The 17936-nt window shown below is 45.5% G+C and overlaps 1 protein-coding gene across 2 annotated transcripts in view; it reads right to left on the reverse strand.

Moving 5' to 3' along the window:
* Positions 1 to 1584: 1584 nt before the first annotated feature.
* DHX16 (DEAH-box helicase 16) overlaps positions 1585 to 17936 on the reverse strand; it is a 25847-nt gene continuing 9495 nt past the window's right edge. Inside the window, exons 10-20 of one of the 2 annotated variants that reach the window (XM_042447326.1) lie at positions 16829 to 17039; positions 15968 to 16066; positions 15725 to 15877; positions 14507 to 14647; positions 13413 to 13575; positions 12393 to 12511; positions 10955 to 11022; positions 9053 to 9215; positions 3721 to 3882; positions 2997 to 3170; positions 1585 to 1848 (exon numbers count right to left, since the gene is read on the reverse strand). In XM_042447326.1, the coding sequence (XP_042303260.1) occupies positions 1720 to 1848; positions 2997 to 3170; positions 3721 to 3882; positions 9053 to 9215; positions 10955 to 11022; positions 12393 to 12511; positions 13413 to 13575; positions 14507 to 14647; positions 15725 to 15877; positions 15968 to 16066; positions 16829 to 17039 (1582 nt within the window). In that variant the 3' untranslated portion in view covers positions 1585 to 1719. Of the gene's footprint in view, positions 1849 to 2996; positions 3171 to 3720; positions 3883 to 9052; positions 9216 to 10954; positions 11023 to 12392; positions 12512 to 13412; positions 13576 to 14506; positions 14648 to 15724; positions 15878 to 15967; positions 16067 to 16828; positions 17040 to 17936 lie in introns of those variants that run through there. The other variant, XM_042447327.1, reaches the window with a different exon arrangement.

A 17936-nucleotide genomic window follows, 5' to 3' on the forward strand; every position in this document is an offset into this window, starting at 1 on the left:
TGAGATAGAAGGAGGGAATGTTTTTTTCTTTCTAAATTACAACTGATTATGAGTGGGACATGGGAGAGTATTATGAATTTTTAAATTATCATTCATGAAAGCATCTTCCAACTCTGTGAACTGCTTGTAAAAACTAGGAAGTTATAATGCTAAATTCCTGTCCAGAAATTGAAGGACTACGGCCCTGGAGAGCCACAATTGGTTATCCTTTTAAAAGCAATGAAAAGAGACTGCTGAAGGAGCAGAATGTGGTTGCAGCATGATGCCATTTTTTCTGTCATAAATCTTTCATTTTTTAAAGGGAAGCAGCTAATTCCAGCGGTTGGAAAAATTAGGTAGCTACTGCAGACAAACCAATCTCAGAATGAATTATCTGAAGAGACAATTCGCGTTGTTCGAAGAACTCTACCTTCTTTTACAGCTTGCACACTATCTAACACAATTGAATGTACAAGAAAAAATTCCCTAGCAATTAGTATCAAATTATGGAAAATGTAAGGAGACCTGGTGTTATACAGGGGGGAGCACAGAAAGTGGTGCTGAGTGCAGAATTTTTAAGTACCCAAGCTTTCATTTAATTAAACTTGTTTCCTTCAGTATTGCTTCCAGTTGAGGAAAATAAACTAAGCAGTAACAGGGCTGAATCCATTGTCTTGCAGTAGCATGTTGGAAATGGTGTGGCTTTGGAGTCTGTGGGTCCACAGCCTGTCCTGCCTCCTTTGCATCTTCTCAGATGTTGGGGGTCTGACTAACAGAAGTACTGTACCAGTTGCGTTCCTTGCCACAATTGCAAGTAGGATGTGGGGGAGATATGGAAGACCTTCTAGTCCTGTACATACCCTTAGTACATACAGAAGAATGTATGTATGATTGACGTTCAGTCTGCAAGCATAAACAAAGCTTTGCGTAAATGTAACCCTATTGAGATAGAATTTAAAGACCTAGCTGTGTTGGTCAGGAAAATTCCGTATGCAAAGGGATCTTGTAGCACCTTAGAGACGTAACTCAAAAGTTGGTAGCATGGGCTTTTGAAGACGTAAGCCTATTTCTTCAGATGTATGTTATCCTCAAAGGTATTACAAGATCCTTTTGCATACTGATTAACCCTATTGAGTGCAAGAGGAGTGCATGGTGCTGTTATTTCACAGTACCACATGTTACCATTGCATGATATTTGTTTTGATAGACCTCAGAACAATTGAGATATCACAAGCTTTGAGTTCCTGCATGAAAGGGGGGTTGGACTGGATGGCCTTTGTGTCTTCCAACTTTATGATTCTATGTTCTTTGTGGTCTCTGTGACTCACATATATGGGTGGTTCTTTCCTTAAGCAGAACCTGTCCTGAAACATTTAGGGCTAAGCAACAAAGAATGCATGTACATTTTACCTTTCCAATAGAAAGCACAAGTCTTACTAGTATTAATACAACCATTCACCATTAAAAGAAAAAAAAAAACTGTAATGACTTAAAAGTGCCAAAGGCAAGTAGTCATGTATTTTTTTTAAAGATGCCTTTCTTCCTTTTCTTCTTTCAATTAGGCCAGATTTGTCAAGGATGAGACAGGAAGGAAATGAATCAGAAGAGTTTGTAAAAATGTTTTATTTCATGTCTCAGATGACATCAAAACTATACAAATATCGAGGGGGTGGAGAAGTCCTGGGGTGAATGTGCCAATATAGCACAAAGTGAATGGGAGACAAGATTTCCGCTCCTGCCTTATCCAAGCTCCTCTCGTGTTTTCCCTACTTTCTTGGGAAGTTTCTTGGTAGAAGCATCTTCTAATTCCTTGGCCTTGTAGTAGTGAGGGGCCACCTCCAGGAGCCATGTGCTGTCAATTTCTATGACCTGCAGGAAAGAGAAAGACTACTGTGAGCCTAACAAAAGGCATTTTTTAAAATTTATTTAAATATCCCACTTTTCTCCCAGTATTGGACCCAAGGTGGCTTACAAGATATTCAAGTACAACTCAAGCTTATTTGATAGAAAATACTAAAAACACTAAATTTAAAAAGGTTTAAATCATATTATAAAACAATGAAAAAGACAAACGACTTAAAAACTCCATTACAAAACCCGTCTACCAATTAAGTTGCGAGCCAAAGACCTACCTGAATAAAAAAGGTATTTGCTTGCTGGCAGAAAGAGAGCACAGAGGGGGGCCCAATTGAGATTCCCTCAGATCAAATTTTGCTATTTGCCACTTCTTTTTGGGCTGGCAAAAGGGTGGATTGGCGCCACAGTGTGTGGTTGCCATGGCCCCAATCCAGCTTTCTCAGGGGCGGCTTCAAGCTGCCTCCCCTTTGGGCAATCTATTTTGCCCCTAAGTCTCAGGAATTGAATGCAAGACCTCTTAGCAGCAGCACAAAGTGAAGCGTGACAAAGAAATGCTGCTGCTTTCCTTCCTGTCAGTACATCTTCCCCACACACTCCACTGTCCACCCTCCATGGAGAACAGAATCAGCAGCATAAAGCGGCCAGTCCTCCTCTCCACGGACCCAGACATGTCCAAATGCCTAGTTCAGAAGGGCATTTCTTCAGAGGCAGGTTTGTGCGCGTGGTGCTCTGAAAGAAAGCCCATGCCACTGCCAGCATTTGGAGCTCAGGCTCCTCTGAGGAGCTGCTGACTATTTCCCTGCTATAGCATTGTCCAGTGAATCTCTCCAGAACTCAGCAAAGCCCACTCTGGAAAGCCACAGTGCCTGCATCAACAAAGCGTTCTGGATGGCAAAGCAATTTGCTGTCCTTTCTATTCTGCTATCTGAGGAGGTACCTCACTCTGCCTAATGAAAAGCGCAGCCCTTGGACCTCTCTGCCAAATATGCGGTCTACAACGGAGCTATAATTACCCTGCACAACACTGATTTCTTCTCCACTGCAATGCTATATCCCAAAACCCTGTCTATACCTGATAACTATGGTAGGGTCTGGTTGTAGTGTTCCAAAACGAGTGTCATTTTTTGCTCTGAAGACCCTCTAAAGACCACAATACTAACCTGTCTCATGAATTCTTTAGTTGTAAAGACCAATTCATGATAGATGAGCCAGCGTGGTTGTTCTTCAAAAAGGGAACTGTTTGGATGGACAAACACTGTTTGTTGGTGCTTGACTGTCTTGTAACCGCTGCGGGTTAGGCGAGCTGTGTGATAGAAGAAACCCGCAGTAATGGCCTATGGACAGATAGCAGGAATGAGCACAAAGAGTCAAATTAGTTGCTGCTATCTGAACTGATCAATTACTATGAGAAGTTATACAATGGACTCTTTTTCCAGTGTTCTCCCAGCGCAGATGGGATTATGAAAAGACTATTTTTCTGGCTAAACTCACAATGATTCTCTTAGCATATCTCACTAAAATTGGTAGCACTTTAGGTAGTCATTATTAACGTGCCCTATTTCTTTTAATGAGCCTGCTCTCAGCATAACTAAATTTGACTCCAACCCATCACATTTATTTTTCTTACATTCATGTGTTTTTTTTAATCCAAACTACTATGGGAGCTCTTTTTATTGCCAAAAGGCCAAATAGGATAAACAGATAAATATTCAGAAGGCTCCATCTGCAGCTATGAGGCAGATCACCTGTTCATCTGCCCTTATACAGAAAATCAGAATTGCAGATTCCACACTGCGAAGAATGAACACAGGAGTGGAATGTTCTTAAAACATTCCCACCATGCTTTTTACACCAAGACCAGTGACAGAAAAAAGGTGTTTGTACCTTACGGACTGGGATGTAGTCTCCCTCACTGGAAGTTATGTCCACTTCAATGCGTTCCATTAACCCTTCCAGCTGTTCTCGCACATCCCTGGCTCGTCTCATGGAGCGGAACTGGATGAAGTTCTCATAGCACCACTGCATGGAGTAACCACACTCCACCCACTGAGAGATAGAAGAAGGGCAGGTTCAGACCAAGTCACAGATTTTGAGCAATCTCTAGACCAGTGATGGCAAATCTTTTAGGGGCTGAGTGCCCAAACTAAATGGTCTTCCGGCACTGAGTGTTACACAGTGCTGGGGGCTTCCACCCTCCGGGGGTTGGGCTTCCGCCCTCGGGAGCAGGACTTCTTCCCCTCTTGCCCCCCTGGGCCAACAGCTGCCCCTCCAGGCTGAAGGCCCGGAGAGGGGGAGGCGGGGGGAGAGGAGGAGGCATGTGCCTGTTCCTCCTCTTCCGCCGCACTATCTCTGGCCTTCAGATGCTTCCAGAGAGGCAGCATGAGGCTGGGGAGGGTCGGGAAGGAGAAGGAAGAGGTGTGTGCCTGTTCGTCCTCCTCCCTCCGTGTCATCCCTTGCCTTCAGGGCCTCCAGAGAGGCAGTTTGAAGCCAGGGAGGTCAGGAAGGAGGAGGAAGCCCGCGCCTGTTCTTCCCCCCCCCATGCCATCCCCAGCCTTCAGCACTCTCTGGAGAGACAGCTGAAGGCCTGGGACAGCCAGAAAGGAGGAGAAACAGGCATGCACCTCTTCCTCCTTGCCTCAGCCCTCCACGTGCCATCTCTGGCACACCTGCCATAGGTTTGCCGTCACAGCACTAGACCATTCCACATACCCACTGACCTGACTACAGCCACAATGTTGAGTACCATCAATGGCTTGGCACCACCACCAAAATTGTCCTCACCCTAAGAAAAGGTTGCAGTCACATCCTGTCACCAATAGAGAGCACTGTCATCTCCTGAAGCTGCTTGTAACATGAGGGCATGGAAAAGCCAGGCACCAATAGCCTGGAGTAACTTTACTAGTGAGGGCAAGATAGCACAATGAACAGACCACATTCCTTCAATGACTGGCTGAAAAGTTGTCACTGAAGGTGAAAGTAAAATCCCCTATCCTTTGGTTCCAAACTTACCCAGTTACCCTAAGTTAGAATGTGTGTGTGTGCATGTGTGTGTAGCCAAAGCTTCTGAAAGAATATTGAAATCCATGTTTCACCCCACTGTGAGTCAATGAGAATTTCCACAGGAGAAGACTAAGCAATGCCCTCAAAATCTGAAAGCAGAAATCCTACATAACATTTCATTCATTAAGACTATGCACTAGATTGCTTGTGACAAGTTATGTTTCAATGTGTATGTGTGTGTTGTGTGCCTTCAAGTCATTTTTGACTTATGGTGACCCTAAGGCGATTCTATTGTGGGGTTTGTTCGGAGGGGGTTTGTCAGTACCTTTCCCTGAGGCTGAGGGTGTACTACTTGCCCAAGGCCACTCAGTGAGTTTCATAGCCATGCTGGGAATCGAACACTGGTCTCCAGAGTCATAGTCCCACATTCAAACCACTACACCGCACCGGGAAGCGCCCTGCGGAGGAGGACTCTGAGCCGCCGGCTGCGGCGTTTGGAAGGGGGAGGAGTTGGTGGGAACGGCTTCTCCTTAAGGCCGGCCTGCCGGCCCCTGAAGGAACGCCAGCACCAGTCCCCGCACCACCGGGAAGCGCCCTGCGGAGGAGGACTTGAGGACTCTTATTTATTTATTGGGGCAGAGAGTCTTAATAGCAGCAGGGAATGATTGTGCCATCTCCCGTCCATCATTGCTGCATTATGGAGGGAGGAGGAAGATATGGAAGGGGTGTGCAGTTTGGCTGGGGAGGCAGAGGGTGAACCTCTAGAGATAAGCGGGGCTCCTATTGAGGTTGTGCAGGGCAGGGAGAGATACGGCGGTAGGAGATTGGACCAGCGTTCCAGGGGAAGGCGGGATTGATGCTTAATATCTATCTCTCCTTCCTGTCCCTCTCCTAACCAAAAGGACCTGAGGATCTTTCCAACCATGCCACAAACCCTGTCTCTGCTCCTATGCAATGCCAGATCCATTAAAAACAAGTCCCACATAATTTACAATCTACTTGAGGACAACATCTGTGATCTGGCTTGCATTACTGAGACCTGGCTAGGGCCTGAAGGGGAAGCAGTGTGGGCTCAGGCCCTGCCAGCCGGGTACTCAGTTAAGGACCAGACCAGGTTAGGTGGGCGGGGGGGGGGGGTGTTGCCTTGGTCTATAAGTCCACCTTGTCTTTAACCAGGAACCATCTCCGTCAAACTTCCTATATCGAGTGTATTTACTTGACCCTGAAGGCTAGGGACAGTCTAGGGATTTTGTTGGTGTACCGGCCACCCCGTGCGCTAACAGACTCCCTTAACGAGCTGACACAGTTGGTCTCGGAGCTGCTGTTGGAAACGCCCAGGCTACTTGTCCTGGGCGACTTCAACATCCCCTTCGCGGCCAACTATGTTCCATCCGGTGCGGCTCGGGAATTCATGGAGACCATGGCGGCCATGGGCCTGTCCCAGCTGGTTACGGGTCCTACGCATTCTGCGGGTAATACACTTGATTTGGTCTTTTGTTCAGAGATGGAAAATCCGTGGGCGGAAATATCTAATATTTCCCCCCTGTCATGGACGGATCATTTCCTGGTGGAGGCAAAGATCAAGGCTTCTACCCAGATCCCTCCCGGGGGTGGTGGACCTATTCGAATGGTCCACCCTCGAAGGCTGATGGAACCCAGTAGGTTCCAAGAAGCCCTAGAGGGTTATATGGTTGGAAATGACAGCGATACTGTTGATGCCCTGACCAACACCTGGGACACTGATCTCTCCAGGGCTATATACAGTATCGCTCCCAAGCGCCCTCTCAGGCCTGCTTCCAAGAGAAAGCCCTGGTACACGGAAGATCTCCGGGCTAGGAAGCGGGTTCTGCGACGGATAGAGCAGCGCTGGAGGAAACACCAGCGCTTATCCGACCAGACTCTCCTAGATCGTCTGTTGGACGACTACGGAGAGGCGATGCGTGCAGCTAAGAACTCGTTCTATGATGCACGTATCGCGTCCGCGGAGTCGCGTCCGGCAGAGCTGTTCAGGGTTGTGAGAGAGCTGACTCAGCTACCTCCTACCCTGAACCAGATCCTTGAACCAACCAAGGCCTGCTGTGACCAATTTAACAACTTCTTCGCGGATAAAATCTCTCGGATAAGCGAAGGTCTTGAACCCAGTATTAGAGCAGAACCTAGAACAGAGGTATCCAGAGCTTCCGTGGACTCGATTAGACTGGATCAGTTTGAGTCTGTGAGTACTGAGGATGTGGATAGGATTCTTGGAAGTGTTCGGAAGACGACCTGCTCTCTCGATCCCTGTCCCTCATGGCTAGCGGCTCAGGGGGGCCCGGCAGTAATTTCTTTACTGCATCGGATTATAAATACATCTATGGGGGAAGGACAATTTCCATCCAGCTTAAAATTGGCCATTGTAAAATCTCTGCTGAAAAAGCCTTCCCTCGACCCCCTGTTGCATAATAATTATCGGCCTGTTTCGCTATTGCCATTTTTGGGAAAGGTGATCGAGAGGGCGGTTGCAATCCAGCTTCAATCGATCCTGGAGGAAACTGAGTATCTTGATCCATTTCAAACCGGCTTTCGGGTGGGCTACGGGGTTGAGACGGCCATGGTCGCCTTGGTCGATGATCTCCGTCTGGGCATTGACAGGGGAAGCGTGTCCCTGTTAGTGCTCTTGGACATCTCAGCGGCTTTCGATACCATAGACCATGGTATCCTTCTGGGGCGCCTGGCAGAGGTTGGAATCGGGGGCACTGCGCTCCAGTGGTTCCGATCCTACCTCTCTGGGAGGTCCCAGATGGTGCAGCTGGGAGACGTGTGCTCCGATGAGAGGCCCCTAACATCTGGGGTCCCTCAAGGGGCCATTCTGTCTCCCATGCTCTTCAACATTTACATGAAACCGCTGGGAGAGATCATCCGGAGACATGGGGCGCGGTGTTATCAGTACGCTGATGACACCCAAATAGTCTTCTCTATGTCCCCGACTGATGCAGTGACCGGGGTTGGCTTCTCTCCTCTCGTGGTCTGCCTGGAGTCGGTAATGGATTGGATGAGGGAAAACAGACTCAGCCTGAATCCAGAGAAAACGGAAGTACTAGTGATAGGTTCCCCTGGCCCAGGGATGGCGGTGGTTCCACCTGTTCTGAACGGGGTCACGCTCCCCGTGAAGGACTCTGTACGTAGTTTGGGGGGTGCTCCTTGACTCGTCGCTCCATCTTACATCTCAGGTGGACGCGACAGTCAGGAGTGCTTGTTATCAGCTTCGGCGGATACGCCAACTGCATCCCTACCTGGACCGGAGGAACCTTGAAACGGTTGTACATGCTCTGGTAACCTCTCGTTTGGATTTCTGCAACGCGCTCTACATGGGGCAACCCTTGTACCATTCCCGGAAGCTACAATTAGTGCAGAACATGGCAGCACGACTGATCACTGGCACGTCCAGGGCCAGTCACATAACACCAGTGCTCAAAGATCTCCATTGGCTGCCTATTCGCTTCCGGGCGCAATACAAGGTGTTGGTTATTACCTATAAAGCCCTAAATGGCTTGGGCCCAGGGTATCTAGAGGACCGCCTCTCCCCATATATTCCGCCCCGCACACTCAGATCATCTGGACAGTTGCGTTTAAGTGTGCCAGAGGCAAGGTTAATATCTACATCAAAGAAGGCCTTTACCATCTTGGCCCCTAACCTCTGGAACTCGCTACCAGTCGAGCTCCGTGCTGTCGCCTCCTTAGCCCAATTCAGGAAAGGATTGAAGACCCTACTATTTGAGCAGGCATTCTCCTAACACCTACCCCGACTATGCTTTGATCCTCCCCCTGCCAGTGTGGCCGCTGGCAGAATTGTGTTTTTAATCTGTATTAATTATGTATTATGTATTGTATTGATGTTGTACACCGCCCTGGTATTTGATAGGGCGGTATATAAATAAACATTTTATTATTATTATTTATCTAAACAATCCTGCCTCAAGGATTAAATCCATGCTCTAGCAATACCAATTGAATATTTGTCTAATCAGTGATATGAAAGTTCCATTAATAAAAAAGTCAGCACACAATTAAGCATCCTGATGTAGAAAACCACCATAGCATCTCAGTTAAATTTGTCAGTGAAGCTCTTTTCTTGAAGTAGCCTAAAGTTTCACAGAAACTGATGACTGAAAGACTCTGTCCCTCTTATGCCTGATCCCATTTCCAAACTTCCCTGACCAGGAAGTACCGTCCATACCTGACTGTAAACATTGAGAAGAACAAGGTGGTCTCCACCAGGCAGGAAGAAATTCATGCGGGCATTGTCTGCATGGACTACTTTGTCCTTGGGCCGATAGAAAATGGCATTGTTGACTGAAAGCATGGCAGCGATAGTGAGGATCTGCTCTGAACACTTGTACCTGGAGAATTCCACCAAAGAAAGTGAGAAGAATTAGTCTTGGCAAGGTGGAAGCAGGAAAAAAAGAAAGAAAAAAGAACAGCTTGGATACAAGCCATGAGCCCAGCACTGAAAAGCAGCCAGTGAGTGAAAACTACTTTAAGGTGAGGAACAGAGGAACTGGAAGGCAAAAGCAACAGAAGGACAGTCAGTCTGTGGAATGTGTAAAGAAAAACAGACTGAATTAAAATTTGTCCTATTAGATCAGGTTTTCCCATTGGTACAGTCCATATTTTCCAAAACAAATCTGTTTAAACATATCTAAAAAATGTTAACTGACAAGGGGTTAATATTATCATTTTATATAAACTTTTCTAGAAACAAAATACAGTTGGACCTCGGTATTTGCAGACTTGCCATTCACAGATCTGAACATCAGGAGATGGCAAGCCTGTATTGTCCCCAGCGGTGGCATGTGCACGCGGCCATGCCACAATTAGGGACAACAGGACTTCTCCTGAAGTCCTGTTGTCCCTAATGGCAGTGTGGCTGCATGCACACGCTGCCACTGGGGACAATGCGGGCTTGGGCATCTGCGGATTTTGGTATCTGTGGGGGAGCAGGGGGGTGGTCAAAAACAGACCCCCCCCCCCCATGGATACCAAGGTTCCACTGTACAGTCAGCCCTCTATATCCATAGATTCTTTATCCACAGATTCAACCACCTGCAGTTTGACTATATTTGAAAATATATAACTTCCAAAAAGCAAACCTTGATTTTCCCATTTTACTATGCCATTTTATTTAATGGGTCTTGAACATCCACAGATTTTGATATTCACGGAGAGTACTGGAACCAAACCCCAGCAGATACCAAAGGCTCACTGTATGCATAATATTTAAAATGTAATTGCTGAAATGAAGAGATCCTGCACTGGAAGACATAACTATGATGATGACGTTCTGTTCTTATACTTACCTCTGATGATGCCATTATTCAAAAAACGTATCTTACCACCCCAACTACAGAGTTTCTGAAGCTCTGCAGATCAGAGTGCTGGGGCATGATGTCTGCAGTGCTCTGCTAGTAGGGGGCACACTGAGGCAAGCAGCTGGAGAGACCCAGTGTAGTCTGTGACCAGGAGAGTGCTGCAAACATCATTTCCCAGTGCCCTGATCTGCAATGTCTTCAGAGAAATAATCATTTCTCTGAAAAGACTAGGGATCACATTTGGTCCTTAATGATCACAAACATGAATCATCAGCAGTGAACAAGATCCTAAGTCTGGCTTACAATTTACTGAACAAGATGCCAGACAATTTTTAAAAAATATATGGGTGTTTTTTAATCAATACATTTTTATCCATGATTTTACCCATGATTTCCTGATTGGGAAATTTTATTATTAAAGAGTGTTCTATATTGTATGTGCAAAATCAGTCTCTCAGCTCTCCCAACTGGATAACAGATAAATAGATTATAATAATATATATATTACATTTTCTAATACAGAACATATGAAAAAAATAATCTCAAATGGATCTAAATGTTTTGCAAAGTTGTCTAATAGCTCAATCAAGTTTTTGAGCCCTCCTACATTTCTTGGGAAGACTGTAATAAAATGAGTAAGAAACTGAACAAAGCAATGAGGAAAGGAGCAGAGGTCACAAGTTTCACCCGTGATTACTGAACTTAACAAGGCTAAGCACATAATTAACTGTCTTGAAAAAGACCCAGGAAGGCAGAGAACAGGGACTCACTGTTCTGAAGCCAGGATCATCTTGGACAGCATGGGATCCACAGGAAGCTCCGCCATCTTCCGGCCCAGCTAAATAAGGAACAGAGGAAGACAACGCCGGATAAAGCACTGGGCACAAAAGCTGGCTTCATCTCCATTGCGTGGGCAGCAACTGCATCCTGACATTTTATCCTCACCAGGAGGCAAATGATCCTGGGCCTGCTTGGGGATGAGAAATCCCTCCTCCTGACCTTCATCCTTCCATGTTAATTGTCTTCATTGGGTTTTTTCAAGATTTAAATACATTGGGGTTTCAAGATTTAAACATATTTGGAGCTACTGGATGTCACAATACTCTTCCTCGTAGTACTTGTTAAAATTATGACTGGCAGATGACACGTGAATTTTTCTGGAATATATTTGAAGGACCATAGAGGGCCTTCTCTGGGGTTGCTTTTCTACCCTGGAAGTCTCTTCCAGGCTCCCTCCTTGCTGTCCTTTTGTCGTCAGGTGAAGACCTTTCTATTCCAGGAGACATTTTCTCTTTTTGCACTGGACTGTTTTCAGTTTATGTTTAGTTTTAATTCTATAGTCAGTTTAATATTATTAACATTTTCTATGTTTTTAGAAATATGTAGTTTTATTATACATATTTTATCGGTTATTATTCTGTAAGCTGCCTTGAGTCTCCATCTTGGGAAAAAGGTGGGATACAAAGCGACTGACTGATATCTCACACACTGATGTGCAACCTCCTTCTTAAAAATCACCCCACCACATATCCCAGCATGCCTACTTTTCAAGCTTTGCTAAGCACATGGCAGAAAGGTGCTTCTTGAATCAAATACTCTTCATATTTAATGCATTTCTAATTAACACATTTTTATTCTTTCCTTCACACCTCCAAGGAAGCAAGGGCAATACATGTTTCCCATTTTTAATGCTCAACATAACTGTGTGGGATAGTCTAGGTTCAGAAACAGTGCTGTGCCCTCAATCTCCCAGGAGTATTTGTGTCTTAGCAATGACCTGAAGCGCTGGATCTCCCATTAAATTCCAATAGTCTATTTCTAAAGGCGCTCTCAGGAGAGTTCTACAAACTTCTGTACAGAATGTGCTGGGAAATGAGACGTTATAATAAATTATTTTTATTTTTTATGTTTTCAGACTACCACTCCTGGATTCCCCTGGCCAGATTGACCAATGGCAATTCAAGAAAGGGTAGTCCAAAAAAGTAAAATTTCTAAACTTTAGATCCTATTCTATACCATCGGTGACAAGGATATGAAATCCCTCAGCCCATGGAAGTAGGGAGTAACTGGAAGACCCTCATGAAATTTGTCTTCTTTCCAGTGTCCAGCACTATTCCCATTCAGGATTGGATGGACAGTAGAATACAGCATGCTTTTTATACAAGAAATTTTGTCTGAGAATACAGCCTGGAACCCATGAAGTTGTACCTTGGTAAGCTCGCCAAGATGATTGAGGGCCCCCAGGGCATAAAGCTGTTCTAGTGCCAGTACCAAAGTCTCGTGGGGTGGTGGGTCCATGAAGTCGAAATGGATCAGATCATTGATGCCTAAGAGAATGAGATGGGAAAACTAAGTCTGATGTGTCGGGGATGATGGGAGTTGTAGCTCTTCACCTCTGGCTCGAACTCACCACCTGGTTGTGCACCGCGCTGACCAGTTTTGGCCAGTGGTTAAAGCTTAGCAAGAGTTACAGAGAATAGGCTGAAGACTCCGACAAACTCTCCAAGCCTTCTCACTCTTGCTTCCACAGAAGTCTTCACCCTTCTTCAGGATCCAGCTGGTTCTTGTAGCTTCACCCAAGACACCAGACAACTCAGTAGTCTTGTATAAAAGATCTACTTTATTCTACTATATACAGCTCCAAACTATCCAACACAACAATACTCTACTCCTCACTATCCACTACTACAACCCACAAAATACATTGGGATTCATAGTCATTATTATAGTCAATGCATGATACCACCCACTGTTGTCTGTTTCCACCCAGTAGGCGTGTACATCATTCTCATTGGTTCTCTTGGTTCATCCTACAATTAGTGATTTCATCATCTCAGCCTTGACCACTTAACAATTGTCAGGTGTGTCCAATTATTCACTTTGTATTTCTGTCCTTGGCATTCAGGACTTGTTAATTGCTTTACCATTTACACCTGTGTGGTTCCCAATTGGCTTCTGCTGAGTCACCCTGACTTTCACATACATGTTTTATTTCATATACTGTATAACCCATGTTCTTTTTTCCTTGACATGATGGATACCTCCATTAACCTTCCCTACAGGCAATTTCCCACACCAGACAATGGATTTTTCCCATTCTGGCCATTACATATATATTTTAAGTAAGACTCTAAAAAAGTCTTTCTTTGCTATTAGAAATGTTCCTATTACCATCCAGGAAAGACAGTTTTCAGGATCATCCCCATCCTAATTTCCCCAGCCACATACCCAAGCTCTTCAGAAGCAGTACCACATTGCCCAAGTTGGTCCGCTGAATCTCTGGCACTGTGGTTTCTTCCATCTCATTCTTGTAGGCCCAGGCTGTGTAGAGACGGAAGCATTTCCCTGCAGCCACCCGGCCAGCTCTTCCTGCTCGCTGGTTAGCAGAAGCCTGAGGGGTGGGAAAAAAAAGAAGAAACGTTTGTAGTATGTGGGAGAGAAGGAGTTGACAACTGGGTATTTTATCCTGCCAGATTTGAAGAGTGGATGTAAGAATTATTACAAAGACTAGCAAGTACATCAGGGAAATGAGCCAAGAATACTTGGTTTTGTTTAATAAAACAGGAATGTAGCCCTTACTGTAGAAATGGCAGGCTTGATAGTATATACAGCACCTACTGAAATCCTATAAACCCTGAGAAACACATGGACAGACACACCATAAACCCTTCACTCTAAGCCACCCATAAACCTTTAGGAATACTATCAAATTCACAAGAAGTGGGATTTGGAAAATTCTAATTTTCTCCAGCATTCAGTATGTTACAATTACAGAAGGCTCTCTAAGTTAGTTTTACCAAAATGCTCCACACACGTTTATCCAGAGAGAATTCTATTGTTGCTTGTCTGAGGATACTGAGAGCCACCATGTACTCTATGCAGCTACTTGCAGCTGTGATCCTACAGCGTTTTCATAACTGTATGCCATTTATGGGCTCTACAGACACTATGTAGAGACTATGTAGAGTTACAGAATACAGGTAACATTTTTGCAGCTTTATAAACCATTTATAACTCCATGCATAATTTTTTCGCAGTCTCAAAGGTACTACAGGATTCCATTATGTAACTCAGTTTATGCTGCATGACATGTTAGTACAGCTAAAATCCAATGTTTCATCCCTTTTGGTATTTAACAATCTTCAGGCTAGATTTCTTTCTTAGTCCACTAAACTGCTCCCTGCAAAAGTACAAAAACCAACAAGAAAAAGAGGAAACCAATAATTAAACAAAAATGGCCATGAACATGTTCAGATTCTGAACACTATAGCAAATAAAACTAGGAGAAGTGATAAACTTTGAGAAGTACAGAAGCTGTGTACCCGAGAGCAAGGAGTAACAATGAGTGACTCCATGCCTGTGCGAGCGTTGTAGCTCTTCTGCTTGCAAAAACCAGGATCAATCACGTAGATGATGCCATCTATGGTCAGAGATGTCTCTGCAATGTTTGTGGCCACAACAACCTGGAGAAAGGAAGAGAGGTGCATTTGTGAATTGAGAGGAGGGGGAGAGCAGCTGCTTCTGTCATAGTTAACACAACATTATAAAAAAGGGTCACAGCTGAGGGACAGAGCACGTGCTTTGACTGAAGAAGGTGCCAGCTTTATCCTGGATCCTGCAGTTATCTCTGGGGTGCCACTGAAATATTCTGCCCCCAAATTCCCACCACCTGCCCACTTTTCCTGTGGATTTTAGGCTGTGACAGCACATGACAGGCAGCTGACTTCCCATACAATCCCCGTTCATTGTCTGGCACCACCACTGAAGTTAGAACAAGGTGTCCACCCATGGTATCAATACTGGGCACCTCCTTTTGACCTCAGAGCAACTTGCACTCACAATGATAGTGCCAGACAGCTGTCAGGTTCTGCAGAGAAGCTAGGGCCATCACTGGCTACCAGTCAGCAAGGCTATATATCACCTCTAGTATCAGAGGCATTATACCTCTTTATATTTTTGAGGTATATTTTTCAGGCTATGTGGCCATGTTACAGAAGAGTTTATTCCTGACATTTCGCCAGCATCTGTGGCTGGCATCTTCAGTCATCTTTTCTCTGAAGATCATCAGACTAGCCACTAAGAACAAAATGGTGGACAGGATAGGCCTTCATGGACTTAACAAACAAACACCAGTGTCTCCACAGTCTTCCCTCCTCTAAATGCTCCAAGTGTTACTTCCTACTTGGAGGTTTGCAGCCTGGAAATTATTACTTGGGAGTTGTGATTTGCATGCCCAAAAGTGGCTGCACTGAGCATATTCCTGAGTAGGCATGCATAAAACAAAACCATGTTTATGTCTGCAGGAGAAATGCCCTAATTGGTACCAATTCCATCTTGCTCCATCCACTTTTCTTTGATTCCACCTGATGCCCTTATCTCCATCCTCTGCTGGAATGTGGCCTTTCCAAATTGTTATCTGACCCTTGGGCCACAAATGCCCCCCATCCCTGACTGTATAAAAAGGATTATCCAATAGACAACACAGATCTGCACCAAATCAGTTACCACTTCTTTCCTTGCTCCATGTAAGTAGTTCTTACCTTCCTGGCTCCTGGTGGAGTTGGCTCAAAAATCTTGGCCTGCATGTCAGAGGGGAGGTTGGCATAGATTGGGAGGACTAGCAGTTCTGCTATTTTGGATCCCAAGCGACGGCAGCGATCCTGCAACATCTCGCAGCATGCCTCGATTTCTTCCTACCAATAAGAATGGAAGTTAAAGCCTGCTGCATGTACCTTAAGGAACAAAAGTTTAAACAGGGCAGAGTGGCATACACAGTGACTTACCTGGCCAGTGAGGAATACAAGGATATCACCTCGGGGCTGAGTAACATGGATCTGAAGCACTGACACCACGCATGCCTCCAGGTAGTCAGCCTCTGGGGCCTAGGAAACAAGGATCAGAGGGAGGGAGAACCATCAAATCATCTCCTATTGACTCATACAAGTTCAGCCAAACTCTGCCTCCCAATGGCTTTCCACTATCCCTTGTTCAAGACATTCATTCACAGAGCCCAGGAAACTTGCCTTTTAGGATGACAATTTCCCAAATCCTCCCAGTCAGCATGGTCAGTAAGGGATCCATAGGTTATTGTTCCCTTTTGTCCTACCTATGAGCCTGTTTCATACTTAGGCAGCTTCACACTTACCCTAAGTATGAGCCAGGCTCATATTTAGGGCACTGATTCATGCATAGCAAAAGGGAGAAATAACCTATGGAGAAGGTGCCAGATGTTGTAACCCTGAGCAGTGAATGAGCAGAGCTTTGGTAAATCACTCTCCAAATCCCTCACTGTTCATGTTGGCCGGGGGAATCTGGAAAGCTTTGGGAGACATACCACCATGTTGACACTTCTGATCCTGCCTACTGTTTATTCCAACATTAACAAGTCTTGCTGTCCCTCCTGTTCCACACAGGCATAGGTGGGAACAGAAATCTGCATTCTTGGAAAACTGTTATCATGCTGCATGCAAAAAACAACAACAAAACACCACGTTTCTCATGCTTCTCTTACGGCCACTGTTCCCCTCAGATTCCCTGTGACTCTGCTTTTCTCACAATTTCCTGCCCCACCTTTCTCTTTCCATCTCTCCCACTCTCTCCCCTCCTCACACACAGTCACTCTGAGGTCCTTCCTCCCTGCTTACCTTGGTATAGAAGATGTCAACAGGGAACCTGCGCCCAGGAATGCGGAAGATGGGAGCATCGTCAAAGAAAGTAGAGAAGCGCTCTGTGTCCAGGGTTGCACTGGCAATCAGCACTTTCAGCTCAGGCCGGAAGCGAGCAATGTCCTTGATCAGCCCAAAGAGGATGTCTGTGTGCAAAGTGCGCTCGTGAGCCTCATCAATGATGACGACACTAGGAGAAATGTCCAGGAAGGTTGTTATCACTCAACTGACAGTTGCCACTGCAGCAGTTCTATTCATCTGCAGAGTTACTTTGCAAACTTTATTGCGATAGTCTGGAGGCAGTCCAGTAAAATGACTTGCCGAAGGCTGGACACAGCGGAAGGCATCTTGTCAATGGCATATGGGCACATACATATGTCCCATTTGGGAAGAGGTGCAGAGGTTTATTCTCTAGGTCTTTGAGCCCCAACAAAAATTTCCACCTGGCAACTGTCAAGATCATAAGGGGCTGCCGATGCATCTGCTTACTTGTGAGGAGGGGAGAGAAGCAATTCAGATGATGAAGGTGCAGCTGATCTAGGCTTCAGAGGAAAGGAAGAGAGTGCACTTCATCTCTGAGCACACACTCATTTCTTCCCTCTGAACACAGAGCAACTGTTTCTTCATCATCTGAACTGCTTCCTCCCTTCATCCCTTCCAATGGTAAGTAGCAGCAGGTTGGGGGCAGGGAGGACATGAAATTATGTGGGTAGAGCATTAACGCTCCTCCTGCTTGATGTGGCATCTTGGCCAGAGTCTGCCGTTGGGAATGGGCTTTGCATCTATGGCGGTTTACAGACCGCCAAATAATAATAATAATAATATGTTTTATTTATAAACCGCTATTCCAAATAGATCATAGCGGTGTACAAGAAAATTATATAACAGTACAAGAAAAATCTACAATTAAGATACACTGTATCTTCAGGCCAGCCCCTGATGACGCTGGGCCGGCCTGCTCTCTCCCTCAACGGCCGAAAGATGACAGTTATGGAGGGAGGGCGCTCCGTCTTCAGGCCAGCCCCTGATGACGCTGGGCTGGCCTGCTCTCTCCCTCAAGGGCCGAAAGATGACAGTTATGGAGGGA

This window comes from Sceloporus undulatus, chromosome 2 (assembly GCF_019175285.1).
Source record: "Sceloporus undulatus isolate JIND9_A2432 ecotype Alabama chromosome 2, SceUnd_v1.1, whole genome shotgun sequence".
Classification (NCBI taxonomy): domain Eukaryota; kingdom Metazoa; phylum Chordata; class Lepidosauria; order Squamata; family Phrynosomatidae; genus Sceloporus; species Sceloporus undulatus.